We start from the raw sequence: 23,824 nt of genomic DNA, 5'->3' as shown, positions 1-23,824 counted from the left end.
AGACACACCACAAAGACACCAGGGACTTTGGCAGGGCTCCACTTCGACCACAGAGTCACCGTCACGATCAGCACTGGGACATTTGGGGTCAACCTGGGAGGCCGAGGTACACACAGGCCAGGAGGAAGTTCAGGGCTCCCCAGAGGACACATCCACCCAGGCCCCAAGAAGCTCCCCCACACCCTCAGGGCACTCTGGATCCTTGGCCGGGGTCACAGGAGTCAGCGGTCCAGTCTGGCTGAGGACGGGAGCCCTGGTCAGGAGAGGCAGTCCAAGAGGCCCTTGGAACAGGCCCCCCTCCCAGCCCAGGCCCAACCTGAGGGGAAGATGTCATACCCATGGTGGGCCCCTGGCCACAAAGAGCCCCAAGGGGCCAGTGTGTCCTGGCTGCACCCTAAGGGCCACACCCTGCCTGGAGCCCTGGCCCGGGCAGTTGGGCGGCTCTTGGACAGGCCTCACCCCTACCCTGGCCCATCTGCAGCCCCCAGAGGGGACCATGAGGGTGGGGCCTGGAACACTTAGCCTGCCCACCCCTGTCTTTCCCAGTTCCTGCCACAACTATTCCCAGCCCCCAAGAGAACTTGCTACTTGACTAAGCCAGAGGCCCATTTCCTGTCTGCTCTCCAGCCAGATAGATAACAGCAGAGGGTGCTGGGAGCAGGCTCTGACCCGACTGGGAGACATACTGGCCCCCAGAACCTCAGGGACAGCCTCAGCCTCAGGGCCAGGAGGGATGGTCAAGGGAAGCTGGCTACAGCCCTAGGCCCAGGGCTCAGGGAGTGTCCTCCCTCCCAGGAGCCTGGCAAGGCCAGTCCCCAGCTCTGGCTGCAGGCAGATCAGCGGAGATTGAGGGCAGTGAGCCCTAGAAAGGCCAGCAAGGTCAGCCCAGCACCTCCTGCAGCTCTAGATCAGGGCTTGATCAGGGCTCAAGCTGAGGCTGCCCAGTGCAGTGCTGGCCATCCCAAAGCCCAGCTTGGAAACCACAGTCTGGGCCAGAAACGAGCCCTGTCCCCCGGCCCCCCACCCCAGACCCTAGACCCCAGTGAGCCCCCTACCCTGAGTAGCAACAGCTCCTGCAACACACCTGAGGAGCCCCTGTTCAGGCTGGGTGGGTGTGACCCAAAGGGCCCAGGGCCCAGGGTCCTGCAAACCCCTTCAAGGCTCGGAGGCTTAGCAAACACCCCAGTTTGGGTCTGGCTCCAGGAGATGGTGGAGCTGAGACCAGATGATGCAGCTGGGTCCAGGGTGGAGTCTCATGGGGGCTTTACCCTGAACTGGCCCCTTATCTGCACTGGGGGGTCAGCGTACGTCCTTAAGTGCCAGTGCGGGCCTGAACCCCCTGCCTCCGCATTCAGGCGCCTAGACCCGCCTATAACAGCCACTGCTGCCCACACCAGCCCCCCATTTCTTTGCTCCTGCACCCCCAGCGCCATGCTGGGGGCTCAGCTGGAGACCGCACATTCCGGGGGAATTACAGCTAAGTGGTTAATGACCTCCCATTAGGGGCAGAAGCCGGGAGGAAGACGAGACAGACCGGGAGGCGGTGGAGTCGGGCGCCAGCCCTGGCCACCTGCCCAAGGGAGCCCGGGCAGCTGGCTCATCTGTCTTGTCTGTCTCTCTTCTCTTCATCTCCTGTCTCCCACCTGTCACCCCAGCGGAGCCTGGGCCGACCCTTGTCGTCACAACTCCATGACAGGACCAAGTGAGGAGGCGATTCCTGCCCCCTCTCAGGCCAGGTCGGGTGAGGGATCTGAGAGGCCTCCGGAGCCAGAGGCCCATCTCCTGTCTGCACTCCAACCAGATAACAGTGGAGGGTGCAGGGAGCAGGCTCTAATCTGACTGGGAGACATGCCGGTCCCCAGAAACTTAGGGACAGCCTGAGCCTCAGGGCCAGGCAGGATGGTCAAGGGCAGCTTGCTGCCAAAGGACTATCAGCAGAGCCCTGGGAACAGGGAGGAGTCTGGCCGTGCATCCTGCCAGGCACAGCCTCAGTGTCCCCCGTACACAGGCAGCAACACTGACTGTTCTTGCAGCCAAGCCGAACTCCAGACGGATGGCAGCCGCAGGAAGCCTGGGCTCTGGAGCCCACACAGGCCCTCAGTGATGTGGAGCAGTGGTCCTGGCCTCCCCCCTTTTCCTCCCCCGCCCAGCAGAGAGACCCCAGCTTGGCACTCACGCATCCCCCTTGCAGGGGTGGATACACTCGTCTCAGATCATGCCACCATGAGGCTGATAACCACCCCCAGACCCCTGGCTCCTGTTGCCACTGGGTGGGAGGCGGGGGGACAGGTCAGAGGCCAAGCCCATGGCTGCAGGGACTGGCGCCTGCCCGGCACCAGAGCTTTCCTGCCTCATTACCCAGCGGGCGGCAGGAGGGTCGGGGGAGCAGCTGGTAACCTGCCCACTATCCTCCCACCCCCCACCCCTGCCCCTGAGCCCCTACTCTTCCCTGCAGCCTTGGAAATGGGTCTCTGGGCCCCACTACTCCAGAGCTGAGCACCCCCTCACCCCCACCCTCCAGGCTTATACAGACGGGTCACGTGGGGCCACCCGCTGGGGGCCCAGGGCCCAAGCAGAGATGGTATCTCAGTAGCTCTGTAGAGGCCTGAATGACTCACTACAATTTACATTCTTCAGTCTGAGTTTGCTGGGGCCGTGAGTGGTGGGGGCCAGACCTCAGGGTGGCAGCCGCCAAGAAGGTGGTGAGAAGTCAGCTCTCTTAGGGAATGAGGGGATTTGAGGACCCTGGGGTTCATATGGGGGGCTGGCGGCCCTGTTCACCCACAGGCCCCCAGGCCCCCCTGGAGCACCTTGCCTCACCCTGCATGCCCCGACATGCACCATCCTGCACCCCAACCTTGAGTCCTCCATGGCCCTGCGAATGTCCACAGACTGCTGCCCTCTGAGGTGGGACTGGCCCGGGCTGGCTGAGGGGCAGCCCCAGGTCATGGGCAGGGCCAAGTGGCGGCTTGAATGGACAACTGTCCTTGTCCTCAGAGTAAACGTGGCCCTTAACAGAAGCAGGGGCTGTGGGGGCCACACCCATGCTGCCAGGGTGAATAGCCAGAGCCTCCACCTCCCTGGCCAAGCCCTCACCCATACCCATGGCCACTCTGCCCCCCGTCCCCTGCCTCTTCCCCATGATGTCCCAGTGACCAGGCGACGGTGGGGGCTGGGGGACCTTTATTTATTGCTATGATCACAGGTCTACCAGCGGGCAGAGGGGTGGGGGTGGCAGGATGACTTCTCTGAGGCCCTGTCCATCCCTCATGGGCCCAGGAGCAAGCCAGAGAAGCTGGAGCTGCTCTGCACAGTGAGAGCTGCCCCAGAGCCATTGTCCACGAAGACGGAGGTGTACTGTCCAGCCTGTAGACACCCACAGTGGACGTCACCACCCATGGTGCCCAGCCGCTCTCCGGTCGACACCCAGCCCACCAGGTGGCCCCTCCCCAGGACTTGCAGTGCCCAGGCTGAGGCTTAGAGGTCCAGGACCCCACAGCCCATGGTCCTCTGACCCCCGCCCCAGTGGCCCCGCCTCACCTGCAGCTGCAGCAGCCCCTGCACATGCATCGAGAAGACACTGCCACTGCTCTCCAGGCTGGAGATGGCCTCCAGGGACCTGAACGTGGGGTCCAGGGATGAGGGGCCAGGACACAGTGGCCGTGGGGGGAGCACCCCTGTCGATGCCCAGAGACCTGCATGCTCCCTCCTCAGGGCTCACCACAGTACTTTGTGTTCGGGGCAGCCCCGCTCTGTGGGCAAGGCAGGAGGCAGTCCCCTGCCCCTCAGGACACCCCAGTGACCCCCGGGGGGCCCACTCACATGTAGCGATGGCACAGGGACTCAATGCAGACCAGCACCCGCACTGTGTCCTGGGCCCTCAGCCGGACCCTGCCCTGCAGCTCCCTGGGATCTGGGGAGACAGGCCGGGTCTGCAGTGCCCACAAGGAGGACGGAGCAGAGGGGAGGGGGCTGGGGGCCTTCGGGGCACACTGTGGGCTGGGGAGGGTGGGCATGAGGGCTGTCCAGTCCCCAGTGGGTGCAGGGTTGAGACAGGAGGTGTCCCTGCAATGGGACTGAGGCCTGAGGTCTGTGACATTGGGGCCCACCTGGAGGGCCAGCCCCTCCCCACCACCCACACCCTGGCCAGATCCACTCACCCACATGCAGGCTGGCGGAAAACTGGAAGATGGCAGTCACCGGGGCTGTGAACCGACCGGAGGCCAGGCTCAGGCCAGACCCCCGCAGGAAGGCACCCTGGGCCGCAGGCTGGAGTGGGACAGCAGGGGGACGCAGCTGCAGTCTGGAGCCTCACATCCCACACCCAGCCTGGGGCAGGGGGGCGCCTACAACCAACAGCCCTCAGCTCAAGCAGACCCCAGGTGGGCGGGACAGAAGGGTGACCCGTGCATCTGTCCCCACCAGGACTCTGGGCCCCAAGAAGCCCCACAAGGGAAGGCACCTCTGCCCTGGCTTCCTCGCACCCTACCCCAAGCCTCGGCGCTGTGTGGAGGCCCAGGGTTGCCCCGGGGCCACTGTGGCCTGCTGTCCTGTGGGGCCCGCCCGCCATGCCCACTCACGGCCTGGAAGCCCTGCAGTTCCACCAGCGTCTTCTTGTCCACCAGCACCGGGCCCCTCAGCCGACAGTGGAAGGCCTCGGCCACCAGCTGCCTGCCTATCCCCTCAGGCAACACAGGGCCCAGCAGCCCCAAGGACCGATGCTCGGTGGCCTCTGTGGGGACAACGGTGCAGGTGTGGCTCGCGGCAGCATGGGGCTCTCTCTCAAACCCAGGAGGAGAGGGCGTGGAGGGGGCCTACCCTTCAGCATGTCCTGGAACTCCCGCAGTGCAGACTCCTGGGGGATCTCCACACCGGGGTGGCCGGGGGGGCCAGAGAGGCCTCGCTGGGGGAGGCAGGAGAAAATGAGGCTCCCGAGGGGGCACTCATAGCCACCCCAACCTGGGCTCGGATCCTGGGGCTCACCGATTTCTTGTCCTGGCCTCGGCACCGCTTCTTTGAGGGCCCATGATCAGGGCGCCGGACAAAGTTCAGCCATGTCACATGGGCATCTGTGAACTCAGGCCCTGAGGCCTCGGGCAGCTGAAGAGTCAGAGGACAAGGCTGTACACTGACCACCAGGCCCTGCTGGGTCCTGCCCCACTACCCTCAGAGAACAACAGGAATCTTAGGGCCCAGGCTGCTGGGGTGGGACTCAGTGCAGACACAGGAAATATGGCAACGGGGCACCGCAGGGCTCCCCTGGGGCTCAGGCCAGGGACCCATGTCCAGAAGCCTGCGGTCTGCTGCTGTGTTGGGACCCACATGGCCCCTCCTGCTGCTTCCTGTGCCCAGGCAGACGGGCACAGCTGTGTGCACATGGAGCCAGCCCTGCCTGTCCCGACAGAGGTCCGGCCTGGCTGAGGCAGGCAATGGTGGACAGGAGTGTCTTCCAGAGTCGTGCGAGGCTGGGGAGAGTGGGCGCTGGGTGTGCAAGCTGGCGGCCCAGGATCAGACCCTCCAGACATTTCTCATACACCATTTCTGCACCAGGGCAGTGGGAGGGATAGGAGCACACCCAGCCCCAAAGTCAGGGCTGAGTGAGGGGGTGCGAGCTGGGGGTTGGTCCCTCTCTGTATCCAGGTCTCACACGGGAGGTCCACAAAGTGACCAGGAGCGCAACAGATACTGGTCTGGCAGGGGAGAGCTACTGCCACGAGGCCAGTGGAGCCCCGGCCACTCCTGGAGAGCCAGCTGTCCAGGCAGACAGGCCAAGGGGTCGTGACCAGGTGTGGGGGGCTGGGAGGGCCAGGGTTTCTCCCTTCTGCAGTCCACCTGTTCCTCCGGTCACCTTAGACCTGAGCCATGGTGGGTGACCTGGGGGGCAGGTGGAGCAGGAGCCCACTCTCAGCAGGAAGAGCGGATCTCCTGATGCCTGCGGAAGGCTGTCCTGGGGTGGGGGTGCCATGGTCAGGGACAGCCCTTGTCTGTCCCCCGACTGCCTTGCCATGGCTCCGGAGGGGCAGCCCAGGCAGGTGGGGCAAGGCAGAGCAGGAACTGCCCCCAAGGATCCTTCCCCAAGCAGCTCTCCCAGAGCTTGTTGGCAGCCCATTCCCCTGGCAACAGGGCCAGAGTACTTGCTCTCCTCAGCCTGCCCAGCCGGAATATGGGGCCTTAGGCTCCAATGGGGCGCGTAGGCCGAGAGGAGCCGGGCTGGCTGCCATAGAGACGCCCGAGGGAGGCGAAGGCCAGGATCAAAGGCTCAAGGGCTGGCAGGGGGCCTGGGCTAGCAACCGCTGCTTCACTTCAAGTCCAGCAGCCATCAGGCCCTTGCTGATGGGGTCAGCTCCGAGACCCCCTCAGGGAGCCCCAGCCCAAGAGGGTGGAGACTGAAGGCTGAAGTAGGTATGAGAGGCTCTCTTAGAGGGGATGCCAGGGGGTAGGCTGGAGCCAGGACCTGGTCTCCCTCCCCGTGCCAGAGGCCATTAGGGGTGCTGGGTACTCAGCAGTGGGTCAGGGCAGGGCTAGCCTTGGCCACCCCAGAAGCCAGAGTTGGAGCACCAGATCCCACCAGGCGGTCTGAGCCAGCTGCCCAAAGCACCTCCCCAGTTTGCAGTCTCACCTCAGGGCAGCAGGTTACTCAGGGCATGACAGTCCTTAGGCTTATGTGGGTTCAATGTAGCCCCCACAGAAGCCCCTCTACCCCCTACTCCTTCCCCAGGCCCAGAGAGGGTCCCCTGATCCATACTGTTATGGTTCCTGCCCAAAGTCCCACCCGACTCTGACAGGGGAGGCGGGCTGGAGGATGGCCCACGTGGGCCCGTAACAGATCATGCATACCTTGGGGAAGCCCAGTAGCCCCTCGCTGCCCAGTGTGGTGGCGCTGGGGGCTATGGGGCGCTGGCTGGACTGCCGAGGCCTCTTGGGCTCCCGCCGGGCCCCGCTGCCCCCGAGGAACGCGAGCTGTGGCCAGAGGAGGACTGTGGCCGCCACCCAGGCCCAGCGCATGTTGGCTGCTAGCTGCCGGGTCCGGAGCCCGCAGCGGCTCAATGCTGCTGAGCCCAGGCAACCAGAGGCACTCAGAGTCTGAGCGTGGGGGCGCAGCCCCGAGGGACGCCTGACTGCCACTGGTGCATGTCTGCACAGGATGAGCTGGGCTAGTGAGGGACGCGCCCCCGACCCTGCAGACTCCCTTGTGAGCGGTGCCCTGCCCGCCCGCGCTCCCCTCCTCCTCAAGGCTGGCGGGCTCCAAGGGGGCGGGCTCACAAGGGAAGAACCTCAGCCTCCCAGGCTTCAGGGCTGGCCAGGGGGCGTGGATGGGGGCGGAACCCCACCAACAGACCACCCACTTCCCCGCACAGCTGCTGCCCAAGGGCAGAGGTTGTGCACTCCCCAACCCAGCCACTTCAGGGTGGGGCCCAGTGACCCCAGGCGGGGACACACTCCGTCGGGGTTCATAGCCCCTTCCTATGACCTCACAGCCTTGTCCCTCCGGCCCTGCTGCCCTAGGCCGTGGCCCTGCTCGTGGGAGGGCTCCCAGCTGGTCCCAGCCTAGGTAACCCTGGGGGTTCCTCCACCAAGGACCAGTGGGGGTAGCACGGAAGAGACCAGTCAACCTCTAAGCAAAGGCATGGCCCACATCTGCCCCTCCTCTTGGGCCTGCCCAACCCTCACTGAGGGGTTGCCTTCACCCAGCTGTGCCCCTTGGGCCCTCCAGTCTCCAGGCCTATCCCCCCAATGGAGGTCAGCAGAAAGCTGAGCCCCCAGTGGCGGTACCCTGCCAGACGAGCCACTCTGGCAGTGGAGAGTAAGTGACAGTGGGCAGGTCCCCAGGGAGAGCTGGGGTCCCTCCTTACCTTCCTATGAGCTGCAGGCAGCATGAAGTTGTGGCCAAGTGGTGTCGACAAGGCCCTGGTGGGGGCTCAACACCTAAGCCAGGACCATCCCCCTTCACCAGCTGCCCCTTGGCTAGTGCCGCCTGGGGCTGAGTGTGGCCAGAGCTGTGGCTAATCTGCTGCTTGCAACCCAGACTTGAAAAGGGTGGGGTTCCCTGTCCCAGGGGCAGTACGGAAGACCCCTCCAGACCTCGCCCCGCCCCGCACCCGCTGGCAGAAGTCCAGCACGAACAATGTGGGCAGGAGACAGCCAGCTCTGGGCCACATGCAGGGTTGGCAGCTTCAGGCAGAAACCACCTCAGAGACAAGCTGGGTGGGGACGATGTGAGGAGTGTCCACCCAAGGACACCTGTCCTGCTCCTTACTCAGGTAGAGGTGTTCACCTCCCAAGACAACAGCAGCCAGTCTCAGTGAATCCTGAGCTCGCCAGTGGGGCCTTAGCTCTCTCAAGTGTCCAGCTGGCGAGCCCGGTCTCAAGGAGGTCACGCCACAGAAGCCCCTCTGCACCTGCCCAGTTAAAGCCTCCATGTGCCCTTGGCCAAGGCCCAGCAGGAAGGGACTGCCAGACAGACTCCTCCTCTCTAGGCTGAGCACCTGCGTCCTGCTGGCCCGGAACATGTGGACGCGCCAGCTGTGCCAGCCTCTGGCAGTCCCCACAGGCCCCAGCCCTCCTGGCTGAGGCCAGACCAGAGGGAGCCTGCTCTTGAGTTGTCCACGCCTCCTGGCCACAGCCACCAACTGCCCCCTGGAAGAGGCTCAGGTCAGCTGACCTTGACCCAACAGTGGACACAACTCCACACAGGACAGGACCTTGGGAGCCCCCATTACAGCCCCCATCGGGTTGCCCACCCACTGCCCAGGGGAGGTGTCCCACCCTCTCAAACCAATGAGAGGACAAAGTCATCTTTAATTCAGGGTCACATCAGACAGCAAGCTGCCATGGGCGCTGGGGAGTCTGTACAGCATGGACCTGTTCCCACCGTTGGCTGAGGGATTTTCAAAGTTAAGATTTCACACACAGAAAAGATGCATCTGCTAAACGTTCTGCCTCCTGAGGCCCTCAGGCAACATGGCACACCTGGAAGGGGTAAAGACCTCCACAGACACGTCCTCGTGCTGGCAGTGGATGGAGGGAGGCCCAGCAGAGCCACACACGCCAGCGGCCAGGCTCTGCAGTGAGCACAGGCAACAGGTCCACTGTTGGTCACAGGACGCCCAGCTCCTCGGCACACGCGGCAGCTCTGGCCCCACAGGCTACCTCAGCACTGGGTGGAGATGGACTTGTGGTTCACAGACACCAAGAGCACAAAATTTAGGAACGAAGACAAAAGGATTTTTTTCACAGGAGTGGGTCAAATACACAGAAGTGGTAAATCAAAAAGCAATTTTAAGTTGATCAAAAAACAAAGAACGCTGAAGACGCATCAATGCCTGCCTGCACGCAGTGAAGTCATCAGCTGCTGTCTGGTAGCCCCCAGGCACAGCACCTTCCAAACACTAAACACTGTGCAGGCGACGTAAGCAGAGACACAGAGGAGGAAGACACTGGCGATCCAGGGAGTCACAGATCCCAAGCCTGAGAGGGCGCCCACCAGCCCTGCCCCGAACCCAGCCGTCCATCCCTCCTTCCCAGACAGCCAGCCTCTAGGAACCAGACATGGATCTGCTGTGAAAGGATCTTTGGGAGCCTGTCTCCAGGGCAAACAAAGGTCTGGACCACAAATGCGGAGGCTGTGGAGCAGGTGGGACCCAGGGAGCCGCTGAGGGTTTCCTCCTGCCACCAGCGCAGCACAGGGAAGGCTGCAGGCGTGAAGGGAAGCGGGCAGTGTGACCAGGCAACACACAGAGCTCAGCCTCAATGAGAAAGCAGATTTTCAACTTCAGCACAAGAGCCCGTGTGCTCCCCAAGAGAAACCTGCTCGTTTCTAGTGAACAAAAGCATGTCTTAAACACTAAGGCCAGACAGAGCCCACACCCCCGACCCACCCCTGGCCACCTGCCAGGCCCCGGCCCTGCCTGCCGGGTCAGAGTTCTGCACTAAGAACACACGCAGAGTGTTGGATAGGCATCGAGTTTTATATTTTTAAGTGACCAAATCTAATAAAATGAAAAACAGGTTACTAAAACAGGTCCAAAAGACAATATGGGAGATAAGCTATAAAACCAAAGCGTGAGGCCTCCTCGTGGACATGGAGCCCCTCAGCCCCTGCCAGATCCCAGGGCGAGCATGGGGGCTGGGGATCTCACGTTTCCTCCAAATCCAAACTACATGCTTTGGTTCTTGTTTTCCTTTTAAAGGTTTTTAAAAAGCTAACCCCAGGAGTCAGCCAGGCCCGCGTGCTCAGCAGCACGTCCAGCCAGCCCACGTCGAGCTCAGGCCCAGCATCCTGTGTGTCCGACCCCTCTGCTGGTCGTGGTGGCAGCTCACTCCTGCGCTATGCTCCTCAGCACGTACTTGACCGTGTAGGCGAAGGCCGCAAACCCAACTATAACAAACAAGTTCGCCAGGGCCCCGCCCAGGAGTCCATGGTGCCGGTTGGCCTGCTGGAGCCCCGCCAGGTGCGGCCCGGCCCCCGGCGCGTGCCCATTGAGGAGCGGGAGCCCGTGCTGGCCGTGGTGCGTCTCCCCGTCTGGAACCACGTCCGGTAAGGGGAGAGCCTGGGGTCTGCTACTGAGTTCGTCTTGTGCTTTCTGTTTTTGCTTAATTTCCTAAGAGAAAAACAGCAGGAAACAAGGGTTGGTTTAAACAAGCCAGTTCCTTCAGGGCCTAGGAGGGGGTTGTGGTATACCACGGAGACCCCGCAGGGTCAGTGGTCACCAGCTGCACACATTTCATCCTAACAACTGCCTGTGAAGGCTGAGCTGCTGCTAATCCTATGTAACAGACGCAAGGGCCTGTGGGAACAGTCAGAACCACCATGCCTGTGCCTCAGGGACCGGGACTGAGCCAGGTCCGATCTGCTCTGACCCACCAGGGCCCCAGCCTCCATGAGGCCCAGCCTCCCCTGCTCACAGCCACATTCTCTGCTCCAGCACCAAGACCAGGGAGTATGCCCGCCCCTCACTCCTGGCCACCTGCGAACTCAGCAAGCCCACCACCCTTTCCCTGACCTGCCCCCATCTCCGACTCACCCTCCAGCCCCGAGGTGCCCTGAGGAGAGGGGCAGGTCTGCAGCACCTGCCTGTCTGCACCTCAGTTTCCCTCTCCATGTTTGTAGCACAAGAACACACAGGTATACATTCTCTTGGGAAAAACAGAATCAAAGTGTTCCTGACTTGGGGAAAGCAAAACCGATGGCAAACTTTCACTTTCTTACCTCCACAACTTCAGGAAATAATTCACAAAACACTTTGTCTTTTAAATTAAACACTAAACTTTGTGCAGCCAGTTGTCTTTTCTAGAAAGAAAAAGAAGGAAAATGTCAGCCTGATGGCTACTTTCAGTTCCTTCATGTTCCAGAAACAGACTAAGTGACAGCTGAACGACTGGTGTCTTTGTGTTGTGGAAAGCAGCCCACAGGCATGCTCCTCAGGAAAGACTGACATGGGGTCTCCAAAGGCCGTTTACCTTTCTTTATCATCAACTGATCTTAGACCTGATGCCAACTGATAACGGAGAAGTCCCTGTCCTAACTGGGCTGGGGAGACCAAGCATCCTCCTCACTACCCCCAAGCTCACCGTGAAGTCCGATGTCTCGATGCTGCCCAGGGTGGGGCCCTTCTCCACCATAAAGCTCAGGAGCCCCGTCAGGATGGTGGAGACGGACCAGGCCGGGTTCCACGTGTCTGGGTGGAAATCCGTGATAGAAAGACACAACCTGAAAAAAGGACCCAGTCAACGGGGCACAGGTTCCTCAGGACTCCAGTCCCGCATCCAAGCGCACAGGGACACCTTACCTTGTATTGCACTTAAATCTTCCATTGGGAGTTATCATATAAATACTAGGAGGTTTAAAAGGAAATTCTCTGGGAAAAATTAGTTTTCCGTGATAATAGCCACCTGCAACAGAAGAGAGAAGCAGCCTTGTCATCGCCACAGTGGGCGCAGCCCTCACAGCCTTCAGGCTCCTGCCTACAAGCCCTGGAATGCACACGTCATGCTGGCCATCTCACTGCGGCTCACACCACCAACCTAGAGAGGCCTTACCACCCACCTCACCCCATGCCGACCCCAAGCCCCTCTTCCCTCATTGCACACCTCTCTTCCCGATAGCAGAGCATCAAGACAGAATCTGCACAGGCTCCTCACTGGCCCTACCCCCATATTCTGGTCCCCTCATTCCTGCACGTCTTGCCTCCCATTCTCCACCAAACCACACCCAGCAACAGGTGAATCGCTATCATTCCCCCACTAAAAATGAGTAAACAATGCAACGCTGACCCCTATCCCCACCAAGCCCTGTGAGCTGCTCCCTCCTCTGGAGAACCTCAGGCCCACCCAGACTGGCAAGGCAGAAGAACGTTACTTGACAGGACTTCCAGCGACATGCACGTGTCTGTGTAAGTGTGTGCATGTACAATGAGGCTTGACAGAGCTGCCATCTTTCCACTGGGCTCCCTGCTGGCCTCCAGCCCCACAGGTCTCTGCCCAACTCTCTGACTGCCTGGGCCAGTCTCCCATGGTGAAGGAGTGATGGAGGCAGAAGAGTAAGGGGGGGGGGCGGTGACGGGCAAGTGCCACCTGAGGCCACCTCTGCATGTAGACAAGTCAGCCAGCGAGGGATTAACTCTAGAGATGACGCTGGAGCACGCCTGCACCACAAGCACTGAGAAAAGCCAAACTGGAAAAAGCGCAGGAGATGGAAACAGGGGCTCGGCCCAGAGGAGCAGGAGCACCCACACACATTAGTGGAGGCCACTTAGTGGAGGGGCGGTGCGGGGTGTGCGCAGGGTGGCCAACCTGCCTGGCCAATCCAGAGAGGACCGTCAGCAGCACCTGCAGCCGCTGGTCCCCGGCAGGAAGGCCTCCGCACGCAGTCACACACACTGAGGGGCTGAGGCAGAGCCACGAGCAGGGCCTGCAGTTTCCCTGGGACCCAGATGCCCGCTCTCTACCGCAGAGCATCTGTCACAGGCCTGGGGGGTAGTGCATCTGAGGGTGTGAGAGGCTGGGGGTGGGGGTGGGGGGCAGCGGGAGGGAGGGGTCTCTCCTCTGGCTTCATTCCAAATGTCCCGGCCAAGCCCTAGGACAGACACCACTGAGAGCGCCTGGCTCCAGAGGAGGGAGGCCTAGGAGAAGCACACTGGGAGCCACGGCAGTGCTGCCCCCAACCCACTGTCGGGGAGCTGAACCGCACCTCCCTCCAGGGCCAGCACACCGTCCAGTCAACGCGACACCACCACAAGTCTCAGAACCAGGCACAGCGACTGCTTCCACTTTATGATTTTAAAAAACCATTTAAGCTTCTCTGAGTCCCTCACTTTTCATGTAAGTTTTAGAACCAATTTTTAGAATAAGCCTGTGTACGTCTATAGAACACTCTCCTAGGGTTTTAAAGGAATAAAATAAAACCTCTAGACACAAATCAACACTCGTGTGTCAGGAAGCCCACTTGAACTGTGAGCCTCGCAGGTCTGGAGCAGCACTGACAGAGCTCAGAGCAAAGATGGGGTCAGCGGGCAGCCGACATGGAACCAGATAGATGTGGACGTGGGAGAGTGGCTAAGGAGACTGCGAGGGAAGGGTCAGAACACCCACAAGTCAGAGGAGCAAACGAGGAGGGAGCCAGAGTCTACGCATCAGAATCCACACAGGCCCAGACACTGAGGCCCAAGAGCCGTCCACCAGGTGCGGCAGCTGAGGGTCCCTGGGAGACCCTGATGGAGCAGTCATTGGAGGGTGGCACTGTGGGCAGCAGGGCCCTGAGCTGAGGCGGGGACAGGCATCAGGAGGGGCACAGCAACAAGTGCTAAGGGGAAGTGGTGGGGGGGGGTAGTGGCAAGGTGGGCAGCAGAAAAAGCCCTGGTCTCTGAAGGAACCCTCCCAAGGAGGTGGACTGTCCCAGCCCGAGGACCAGGAACAGCAGGACACACAGGAGAGCAGACCAGACCCAGGCGAGCAGAGTCATGGGGCTGGGCTGGGGAAGAAGAGACTGTTATCATCGGTCAGAGAGGCTGGGGGATGGGGAGGTTCCTGCAGTCCAGCCCCTCACCCCTCTTATATGGAAAACACTAAACCCACAAAAAATAAAAAACCTTTAAAACCAGGCATAGCCCTACTTGCGAAAGAACACTGCTCGTTCTTAGTGTCTCTTCAAGTTTGTTAAAAACACAGCATGTATTTGATAAGTACGATCCACACAGGCTGTCCTGCAGCCCATCTTCTGCCCTGTGGTCTGGAACCCCACGCAAAGCCATCACCAAGCCTGATACCCTGTGGCAAAAATGACATGCCACCCAAGTGCCTTCTACACTATTTCCTCAGGACAGGGGATTCCCAAGCCAGCAGAGTCCCATGAGGCTACTGACATTTCTGCCAGCCTACCCATAAGGCTCATGAGTGGCTTGTGGGTCACCCCACCCTTCCTCCCAGCAGCACAAACCCTCTAGGGAAATCGCACACAGAACCCCATGGCAGGAAGAAGCAAGCGGGCTGCTCCAGCAACCAAAAGTCAGGACCCAGGCCTAGAGAGTGGCCTGTCTGGCCACAGTTCTCCCCTGGGCTCTGGCTTCACCTGGAGACTGACTGACAGCTCCAAGGTCTATTCACAAACACCGGAGGCCACTGGGTGGCAGCACCCGCCCTTGGCAAGCCCTGCGGGCCCCCACGTTTTGTGCCCCACCAACACAATGTGCCGCTCCGGAGCTCAGAGGACACCGCACAGAGCGAGCACTCGGGAAATGACTTCCTTTCCCTCAACGACACACACTCTGGTCTTCCTCTTCCCTGTCTGTTCTCCCAGGTCTGACTCCACTGAGATAGGAGGCTGAGCAAACTTGATACTTTAGCAGTCCCTGAAGACAGAGAGGTGAAGTGAAGTGAAGTGAAAGTCGCTCAGTCGTGTCTGACTCTGCAACCCCATGGACCACACAGTCCATGGAATTCTCCAGGCCACAATACTGGAGTGCGTATCCTTTCCTTTCTCCAGGGGATCTTCCCAACCCAGGGATTGAACCTGAAGCTGGAGACGTATCAGCAAAACCAAACGCTGAGCAAACACATCTAGGACTTGGAGGAAACCAGAACAAGCTCCAAATGTGCGCAGTCTACCTCCCCAAACCAGAAAGAGCATTACTGACAAACGGACGGAGTTTCTCGGGTAAGGTCTCTTTGGAACACAGACGCTGCCTCTTGTTCATCTAACTCAGAGCAAAGACTTACCTTCATAGGGAGTCATCTCAGGGCCTCGGACCACATAGTGCCTGAGGGAGGAGAGAAAATGAGTTGGCTTTGGGGATGGCATCACTCCAAGGCTGGGGTTTTTAGGGCCCACCCGAAACTAATACACTCATAGACATTCAGCAGGTGACTAAACTTGACCAGCTACACAGCTCCCTGCCTCTCCAACAGGATCAGAGAGGCCGTGCCCTCCAAGTTTTCTGCAAAGTGCCTCTGAATCCACAACACAGTACGCAAAAAGCTAACCCTCTTTGACCATTAACATCAACTGACAATTTAAAAATTCACTTCACTCCCCTGGAGGTCCAGAGGTTAAGACTCGGCACTTCCAATGTAGGGGGTGCAGGTTTCAATCCCTGGTTAGGGAACTAAAATCCCACATGTCATGCAGTGTGGAGGAAAAAAACAAACAAAAAAACAAAGATTCACAATTTATAGTTGAGACATACTTGAAATCTGATGCTTTTCAGTGTGCCCAAATATCATGCAGTAGCTCACCAGGAATAGCTGGAGACCCGCAGAGACTGTGCCCTGGCCCTGCCACCCTGGAAGACTCAGACGTGACCTCGAGAGCAGCTATCTTCCCGCAGGAGGGACAGGGACAGTTCGTGATGGTCACCAAAGGCCTCACACAGAGGGCCACAGCCCCATGGACTCTGCTCTCCACACAAATAAACAACACTTCATCTCTATGGCAAGAAGCATTGGAACTGCTCGATTTTTTTTTTTTTTGGCTGCTCTGTGTGGTTGATGGGATCTTAGTTCCCTGACCAGGGATGAAATCAAGGCCCTTGGCAGTGAGAGCTGAGTCCTAACCACTGGACCACCAAAGAAGCCCTGAACTTATAAATTTTCAAAGAAAACAGAAAAGCACAAAGAAGAATATAGAACTAACCAGAAACACAAGACCAGACACAACTGTGCACACACGAGTATCACCTCTCCAAACACTACTTCCCACCAGGACACTGACAACCCCTGCTCTCTACTGGCTGATAGGTCAGAGCCAAAAAATATCATCATCCTATGTCAGCAGACCAGGAACAAACTGGGAAAGGTAGCCTTAAATTGGGGAACGTGGCCTTAATCTGTCACTGCTCCCAATTTCTGTGTCCAATCTGAGGACATCAGGAAGGGCTGGGCAAGCAGTGCTCTGAGAGTGCCTGACAGCCCCAGGGCAGCAGAGTGAGGAAGGCCTAGAGTACAGACCTCTCCAGAAGACTACTCTCTTCTCCAGTGGCGGGGACAGACACCCTGGCTGGGAAGAGCCCACACAGCAGGCCCAACACGGCCGTCCTCAGCTGGTGTCTGGAAGTGGATGCCAGGGGGTCTCATAACCTTAACGGCACCTCGACTGTTTGGGCAAAAATGTGGTCAGTGCTGAAAGAAAGCCTGCTGTCCTTCTGGGAGTCTGGAATACTGGGGGGCTCCAGGCAGAGGTTCCTGTGACCCACTCCCCTTGAAATCTCTGGTGCTCAGTCCCAAAGGAGCTTCCCTAAGGACAACCCGCCAGCATACAGCTTGTCGCAGCTTGTGGCGAGGAGGGGAGCCTGTGTCTGGCCTCCAATGGACGCTGCCTCACACCTCTCCCTCTGCAGTGGGTCTTCCTAGTTAACAGTAGACCTGGGACCTGACCCCCACTCAGGAGGGGCCCCCACACGACCAGGATGTCCCCTAGACTGCCACAGAGCCCGTTTGTCCATTTGCTAGCTACATCCTGGGGGCAGGGCGAGTTGTGACACTGATGTCTCCCCTATACACCAAGGCTGGACTCCCTGAGACCTTCTGCCCACCTGCCAGCGCTGACCCTTCTCTGCAAGCCAAGGAATGTGGATCCAAAATCCTTGAACACCTGTCCAATCTGGAAAAGACTTTTCTTTAACTCAGATCTCTTTCTTCTAGATCTAAAAAATTTTTTTACAGTATTTAAGATCAAAACATAAAACATTAAATACCTTCCAAACAGAGAAAATGCTCCTTAATGTTTCAGCCCTACACTGTTTCTCACAAAATCACCAGCACACCTGATAAGGGCAGCACTTCTGTGGCGTGGCAAGTTCCCATGAAACGCACGTCCACAGGCACACAGCGGGGTTCAGGACCCATCATCCCCCATCACAAACTTGCCAACGTAGGACAGGCCACCTCACAGCATCAAGAAGCAAAGAGCAGAGAAGGAGAGTCAAGACAAGCAGCTTCTCCAACAGGCGTGAGTCTGCAGGCCCCAAAGTCACCCCTAGGAAGGATCCTCTCTCTGGCCCGTGTGCAGAGCTCAAAGACAGCCTGCCACATCCCGGGTTGCTATCCATTGTGAAGACAACCAGAGAGGATCTGCAGGCTTCATGGTCCACTCACGCCTGACGAGCGTACAGGAACCCCCTTCCCACACTAAGAGGGCCCCTCTGGCCCTAAGCCCATCAGGGAGAAGCCAGGTGGCAGGTGGTGCAGGGAAGGGGGCGGCAGAGCCTTACCACTCAAGGATGTTGGAAGGGAGGGGCTCGGCACAGATGTAAGGCACAGGGTCTTTCTTAATCCGGAGATAGTCCTGCTTCAGGCGCTGGGTCGCTGTCGTCGGTGCTCTCTTACCACTGTTGCTGCTCATCTGTGGAGACAAGTCTACACTGACACGGGACAGAGCAAGGCAACCCCCATTGCCCACACCTCTGTCACCCGGAATCAAGGCCCCTGGGCCGCTCCAACTTGCCCACCCTCTCAGACACTCATGAGCCTTGCAGAGTCTCCTTTCCCGCCTGTCCCAGCAGGTCCTTCGCCAATGTGACTTTCGTCAGATACAAAGGTTAAGAGAGACCCTGCAGACTCACCTGTGTCCTTGAAGAAGCTTCAGAGGGAGAGAGCCCTTGAATTCGCCGGTCTTGAGTGGAGGCGAGCTAAAGCCAGCCCCAACCACCAGCCATGTGCGTGTCTCCCCCAGCACTGCACTGGGTGCCATGCCCCTCCCAGAACTCCTTGTTAAACATTTTCCAGCACGTTTACCACTGACCACAGGTGGGTGGGAGAACAAGGGAATAGAGGAAGAGCCTCTTTCTGGGACTGGAGAGAGCGAGGGGACCCCGGAGAGACCCAGACACACATCCAGTACAGAAGAGGAAGCAGGAGCAGCTGGACAGGCAAAGGTAAGGAAGTGTGCTGTGTCCAGGGCACAACACTGGGCCACAGCAGGAGCCGAAGCACTGTGAATGGCAGCTGACGAGGCCGACCAGGGACTCGAGGCCAGGCCATCAGGCGGCACCCCAGAAAGTTTTTAAGCCCAAGTATTAAGTCAAATCAGATCTTCGATCAGAAAGGGCACTCTGGAGGCCCAGCAGAGGATGACTGGGACAGACTAGGACAGACAAGATGGCACAAGAGGGACAGGATGGCACAGGACAGTACTGAAGGCTGGGATGGGAGGCAGGGAGCAGCCATCATTCAAGAGATGAGACCTGGCCTGATCAGGGGACCTGGGACACCTCAGCTCTGCTCCAGAGGTAGGAGGGCGGGATGGGGAAGTGGAAGACGGGCTCCCCACTCTCAGGGGCACCAGAACAGCTCCAGCTCCATCTACTTAAGAAACTAGAACACCTCATAGATGGAAATTAGGTGCATAAGCAAAAAAGTTTTGCTGCTAAAAATAAAGCAAGAAAGCCACTGGTGTAAAACACGGTGGAGATGGAGGCTACACAGCGTATGCAGCAAAGGATGGAAAGAAGAGGGGGGAGGCTGACTAGAGAGGGCAGCAAGTGAGGAATCACTCTGCCCAACCTGTGTTCCCAACCTGTCCCACCACAGCACAGGATATTAGCAGCCAAACCTCCACGCAGACCTCCCAGCCAGTACCCACTTGGCACTGCTCCCTGCACCAGGCTGGACCCTCCTCACCTCACTTGCACCTTTCCTCCCATCAGTCTCTGCCCACGGTGCCTCATTAGAGGCTATGGACTCCTGCCCTGTTCCCATGGGATCCGCCTCAGAGCACCCACCCAGCCAGATGACGACCAGGGCTTGCTGTCTCACTCTGCACCCCCAGGGTGCAGCAGTAGTCCCTCCACATGCCCAGCCTTGCTTCCTGCTCTGGGGTCTCTAAACCTTAGATACCCATATGCTCCCACTCTCTCCATCCCACCACACACCCCCGATGCAGGGCCCACTACACTGCCCATCAGTTATCACGAGACGTCCGACCAGCCTCTGGCTTCCAGTCTCCCCCCATTTCAGTCCATCCTGTTCACTGAAGTCAACTGACCCTTCTCATCACACAGTTCAGATCACAACCTTCAGGACTCACCCAGAACTGAACAAATATATGTCAACCCCTCTGCCACCTGCCAAGTCCTCAGCCCCAGGCCGCCCTCTATCCCGATTCGGACTCCACAGGCCCCGACACTCCCACAGCCTGAGCCAACCCCTCCTCAGAGCCCCAACCACGTGGCCACACCCCTGCCCAGCCCAGTGCCTGACTCCCCTGGTCAAGTGCCTCCACATTCTGCCCTTTGCTGGCCTTCCTGCCACCCAGCTGCATATCGCACAGGTGCCACCAGGCCCCAGCAGACACTGCTGGCTGGGGTGCCCACTGCGGGTGGTTAGGGTCTAGCCTGAGAGGGGAGTGCTCCCCTGGCACCACCCCTAAGCTCCAGCCAGAGACGGCAAGGGGGCCAAGGTGGTTCGCCATGGACAACATCTAGTAACAAACACCATGACAAGTCAAAGGCAAGACCATCACCCAGGACTTGTTTCCTTTAACTGTGCACCTTAAGTCTGACATTCTGCCACACACATACCAATTCACCGGCAAATTCAAACACACTTGTGCTTGAACTCAATTAAGTGGCCGACTTCAATGCTTCACGAAAGTTAGAGGACAGCCACACAAAACAAAATAGATTCTGCCTGGCTCCTCACAAATGAACTTTCCTCTCCCTTTTGCTTTCGAAGTCATAATCTTTAGAAGCCCACTTACAATTCAACTGCTCCGTTTATTAAAGGAAAGGGTTCTCTCAGCCTCACTCAGAGCAGTGCCCTCAGGGCCCTCCGGATGACAGGTGAGTCAGTTTCTCCGTCTTCCCCAAGCACACAGGGTGCATATCGGGTGCCTCCACAGACCCCAAAGTGCATCTCAAGGTCCCTTCAGGCCATGTCCCCACAGACAGAGGACAAGTGTCACAGGAGACACTCAAAAACAAAACAAGAAGCACAGTCCACATACAAAATTTCAGGGCAGACAGCCTGAAGGCCAGTAGCCTGAACCAACATCCCAGCAAGAGTCCCTTCAGTACCACGTGGACACAGACTCGCCCCTCATCCAGCACTGCCCGCCCGGCTCCTCTGGCTCCTTTCTCTCCGCCCAGAGACCTTGGTCTGACCCACCAGAGCGCACGTGACACCCCTGTGCCCAGGACTCCCACGGAAGTCTCTCCCTTCACCAGTGGGATTGCTTCACAGGCTGGATGGAGGCCCGCAGCTGTCGGGGGCCACCGCACGTGCCACTCCCGCACCTGCACAGAGTTCGGCTCGGCTAAGGTGTGCAGATGACAGAGTGCTAGCTCTAGGCACTGGCATCCAACAGTACCTGCAGAGAGGCTGGGCTTTTCAAGTAAGCAAGACCCTAAAGTTACACCGAGGGCCCCTCACCCAGAGAGAACAGAACCCTGACCACTGCCCAGAGAACTCTCAGGCCCTCATTAACTCCCCGGGGGCTGCCCGGGGACCTCTCTTAAGCATTTTCAGGCTGGGCCCGGCGTGAGTTTGAGAATGGATGTGAACTAAACATAGTCCAGATAAGTGGTGTTAACTGGGAAGGGGGCGAGAAGCGTACACCTGGCCAGGAGTGGATCGGGACAGGTAACTGGCAGACGGGGAGAGCAGGCAGGCATAGGCGAGAAGCCGGCCCAGGGCCCTCTCCAGCCACCCAGCATGGAGCTTCCCAGTCTGACCGCCCGAATTTTGTTTCCACCCCAGATGTTCATGGCTCGGGGGACTTAAGAGGCGGTCTGTGGTCCTAACTGATCGAGATGAAGCGGCGGCGGCGGCGGCGGGCTCAACGGCAGCCAGCCCACCCCGACACCGATTCCCAAGATACGTTTACAAACCAAGCTCTACGCCGGCTCGTCCTGGCGGCGCCCGCAAGTGTGCCACTAACGGGAGCCTTTCCATGGGACGTCAGCCGTGTGGCCACCCGAATCCCCAAGTTGGCCGGAGGGGGGACGACCCGGCCCGGAGCCCCGGGCGTCCCGCTGTAACCGACCTCGGGTTCCGCGCATAGAAGCTCCAGGCCAGGCCTCGCGAGCGCGGACGCGGCGAGGACGGGCCGTGCGGCGGCCCCGCGGTCCCCGCTCGGGCCGGCTCCGGCGGGGCGGACGCGAGGAAGAGGCCCCGGCGGAGGCCCGCGGCGCACGCTCACCTCTCCCCGTCGCCGCGCGTGGGCCGCCGCCGCGCTCAGGCTCGCCGTGGTCGAGGCCGGAGCAGGGAGCGGAGAGTGCGGCCCGCGCCGCAGAGCTGCACCGCGCCGGGAGCGAGCCCACCCGACCGCAGCCGCTACCGCCGCCGCCGCCACCGCTTCGGCTGCCGCCTCAGCTTCCAAGATGGCCGCCCACGGGGCGGGGCAAGTCGCGCTTCCAGTTCCGGGGCGCGGTTAGCTGAGGCGGCCGCTCTAGACGGCCAGGCGGAGGTTGCCTGCATCTCGCTGTCGCCTCCCTTCCCGGGAGGCAGAAGCAGTCGGCGCATGCGCACTGACAGACAGCTTCGAGGGGCGGAGAACGAGCTCAGGCAGGTTTTTGGTCCAATCAGCCACGGCTGGCCCTCCTGTTGGTCCCTCGGCCACATCGCTGTCAGCGGCCGCAGAGCTCCCGGTCCCCCCACCTTGCACGTTCCCCTCCTCATGATCCCCTGCCTTCCGCGGGAAAACAGGCCCAGTTAGAGGGTAACCCCCGAGGTGCCGGGATGAGCCCCGCCCAAGTTCCCTGGTACCTTGACCCTCCCACCGCCCCCTTCCAAAGAATCGGCCCAGTCCCGCCTGGAGGACCCAGTTCTTATGCCCACTCAACAGGGAAGCGCTGGAGGCAGTCCGCGTCCCCGGTGACCGAACCACCCGGGTTCCTGAGAATCGAATCCTGGGTGACCTTGTGTGACCGCAGTGATTGTGGAGCCAGGAGCCCCACTGGAACCTGTGCCAGGTGGGGTCCGGCGTAGGAATCCTGCCCAGCCCCTGCCCAGGGGGAGAGCTGTCCTCATAAAAAGAGTTGCACTGTTTCCCGGCTGAATTTTCCGCCTAGCCCATGAATAGGGTCATTATGCAGCAGTGGCCGCTGCACTGAGGCTCACTTTCTGCTCCCACGGTCCCCTCCCAGGCCCTGGGGGAGGGGGAGGCAGAGCAGGGAGGTGGGGAGCCCAGGGAAGTCACTGGGGAGCACAGAGTCTCTGGGACAGCACTGGGGGAACACTTCGGAGCAGGTGAGGATGGCATTCGGGTGGGGGTCTGGGTAAGGGAGGGCTGGGCAGCGGGCGGGCCAGCACTCTCCTCACTACCCTTCCTGGTGAGTGGGGTCTGGGGTGTGCCCCCACAGGGCTGTGCCAGGGCAGACGCTGCACTGACTGTGAGACAGGCCTTGGTCGTCAGCTGGGACTAATCCAGAGAGGCTGTCGCTAGGCAGATCTGGGGTTCAAACCCCAAAGTCTCACCCTTGACCACAACCCTGACTGCCTCTCAGTATACACCACCAGTCAGTGGGGTTACTAACCACATGACGATTGACAGTGGACTCCAAGCTCCGACGGGTCCAGCCATGGCCACTGGCAGAGGGCAGACAGGGGGCCATGATCGCCACTGAATCTGGCCCACCCGGGGCACCTCAGACAAGATATTAGCAGTCACTGCAGTGTTGGCGCAGGCCCAGGGGCAGAAACAGAAGTGCCCATCGCCCCTCAGGCCAGCACCAGGCCAGCCAGCCAGGGGGAAGCAGCCTGCTACCTCCTCCTGCCGCGAGTGAGCTTCGCTGGCCCTGGCCCTCCTTCCTCATGAGGAGGCTGACAGTCCCAGGCCCCACCTCCTGCTGCCACACCCAGAAAACATCTCAAGCTTCCTTCTCTCCTCTGCCTCCTCCGGGCTCTGCCATCCCCACGCAGGGCGGGCCCAGCTGTTTTTAGCTCGAGGAGAGTTATGTAAGGGAGGCTGCCCTGAGGCGCTGGGTGTTTCAAGCACAGGTGTGAGATAGACACAAGACCAGACCCTGAGCCCCACATGGGCAACATCTCACACTCGGCCCATCTCCAGTGGCCAGTACCTCAAGAAGCCCCCTCCGTGGTGGCCGGAATCCCTGCTTGACACTGCAGTCAGCACCTGGGGGACAGGGAGGCGCTGCAATAGCACCGAGGAGGCCTCCTACTTGCCCGTGGGCAGGGACTCCAGATGGTCCAGCCCCCCAGGCTGGGGAGGATGCTCCTGGCCCCCAGAATCTGGCACACATGCAGAGCCCATTGGCTCAGACTTCATGGCTGCTGCACCAGAATCCTTCCAGGAACAACTCTTAGCTGTCTCTCAGGGTGGAGACAACCATGGGTGTGAAAGTGGAGCCCAGGGGTCCCATGAAGTGCTGAGTGC

General features: G+C 59.8%; 2 protein-coding genes across 2 annotated transcripts; both read right to left on the bottom strand.

The window, feature by feature from the left end:
• Positions 1 to 3,267: 3,267 nt before the first annotated feature.
• Positions 3,268 to 7,005, bottom strand: C1QTNF12 (C1q and TNF related 12). The gene is made up of 8 exons (XM_052654238.1): positions 6,838 to 7,005; positions 4,984 to 5,100; positions 4,819 to 4,903; positions 4,581 to 4,732; positions 4,161 to 4,269; positions 3,823 to 3,913; positions 3,541 to 3,619; positions 3,268 to 3,366 (listed from the first exon to the last, which is right to left on the bottom strand). The coding sequence occupies exons 1-8, from the start codon at positions 7,003 to 7,005 to the stop codon at positions 3,268 to 3,270; spliced, it is 900 nt and encodes a 299-aa protein (XP_052510198.1).
• A 2,944-nt stretch (positions 7,006 to 9,949) lies between these two features.
• On the bottom strand, positions 9,950 to 21,771 carry UBE2J2 (ubiquitin conjugating enzyme E2 J2). The gene is made up of 7 exons (XM_052653720.1): positions 21,629 to 21,771; positions 17,703 to 17,833; positions 15,214 to 15,254; positions 11,790 to 11,892; positions 11,572 to 11,710; positions 11,210 to 11,290; positions 9,950 to 10,601 (listed from the first exon to the last, which is right to left on the bottom strand). Exons 2-7 carry the CDS (start codon positions 17,831 to 17,833, stop codon positions 10,317 to 10,319), a joined length of 780 nt encoding a protein of 259 aa, XP_052509680.1. The 5' UTR covers positions 21,629 to 21,771; the 3' UTR covers positions 9,950 to 10,316.
• Positions 21,772 to 23,824: the final 2,053 nt, after the last annotated feature.

This window comes from Budorcas taxicolor, chromosome 16 (assembly GCF_023091745.1).
Source record: "Budorcas taxicolor isolate Tak-1 chromosome 16, Takin1.1, whole genome shotgun sequence".
NCBI classification, from domain to species: domain Eukaryota; kingdom Metazoa; phylum Chordata; class Mammalia; order Artiodactyla; family Bovidae; genus Budorcas; species Budorcas taxicolor.
The sequence above is the reverse complement of the archived record's forward strand: the minus strand, read 5'-3'. Positions and strand labels throughout refer to the sequence as shown.

Bases quoted from the DNA above. Each gene is read 5' to 3' on its own strand.
- UBE2J2 (XM_052653720.1), bottom strand. From the start codon at position 17,833: ATGAGCAGCAACAGTGGTAAGAGAGCACCGACGACAGCGACCCAGCGC. The intron at 11,711-11,789 runs GTAAGGTGTCCC...TCCTTTTTTCAG, and splicing joins AGATTTAAGTGCAATACAAG to GTTGTGTCTTTCTATCACGG. The intron at 11,291-11,571 runs GTGAGCTTGGGG...TTTTCTTTCTAG, and splicing joins TCGAGACATCGGACTTCACG to AAAAGACAACTGGCTGCACA.
- C1QTNF12 (XM_052654238.1), bottom strand. From the start codon at position 7,005: ATGCGCTGGGCCTGGGTGGCGGCCACAGTCCTCCTCTGGCCACAGCTC. The intron at 4,733-4,818 runs GTAGGCCCCCTC...TTGTCCCCACAG, and splicing joins GTTCCAGGACATGCTGAAGG to AGGCCACCGAGCATCGGTCC. The intron at 3,367-3,540 runs GTGAGGCGGGGC...GGGTGTCTACAG, and splicing joins AGGGGCTGCTGCAGCTGCAG to GCTGGACAGTACACCTCCGT.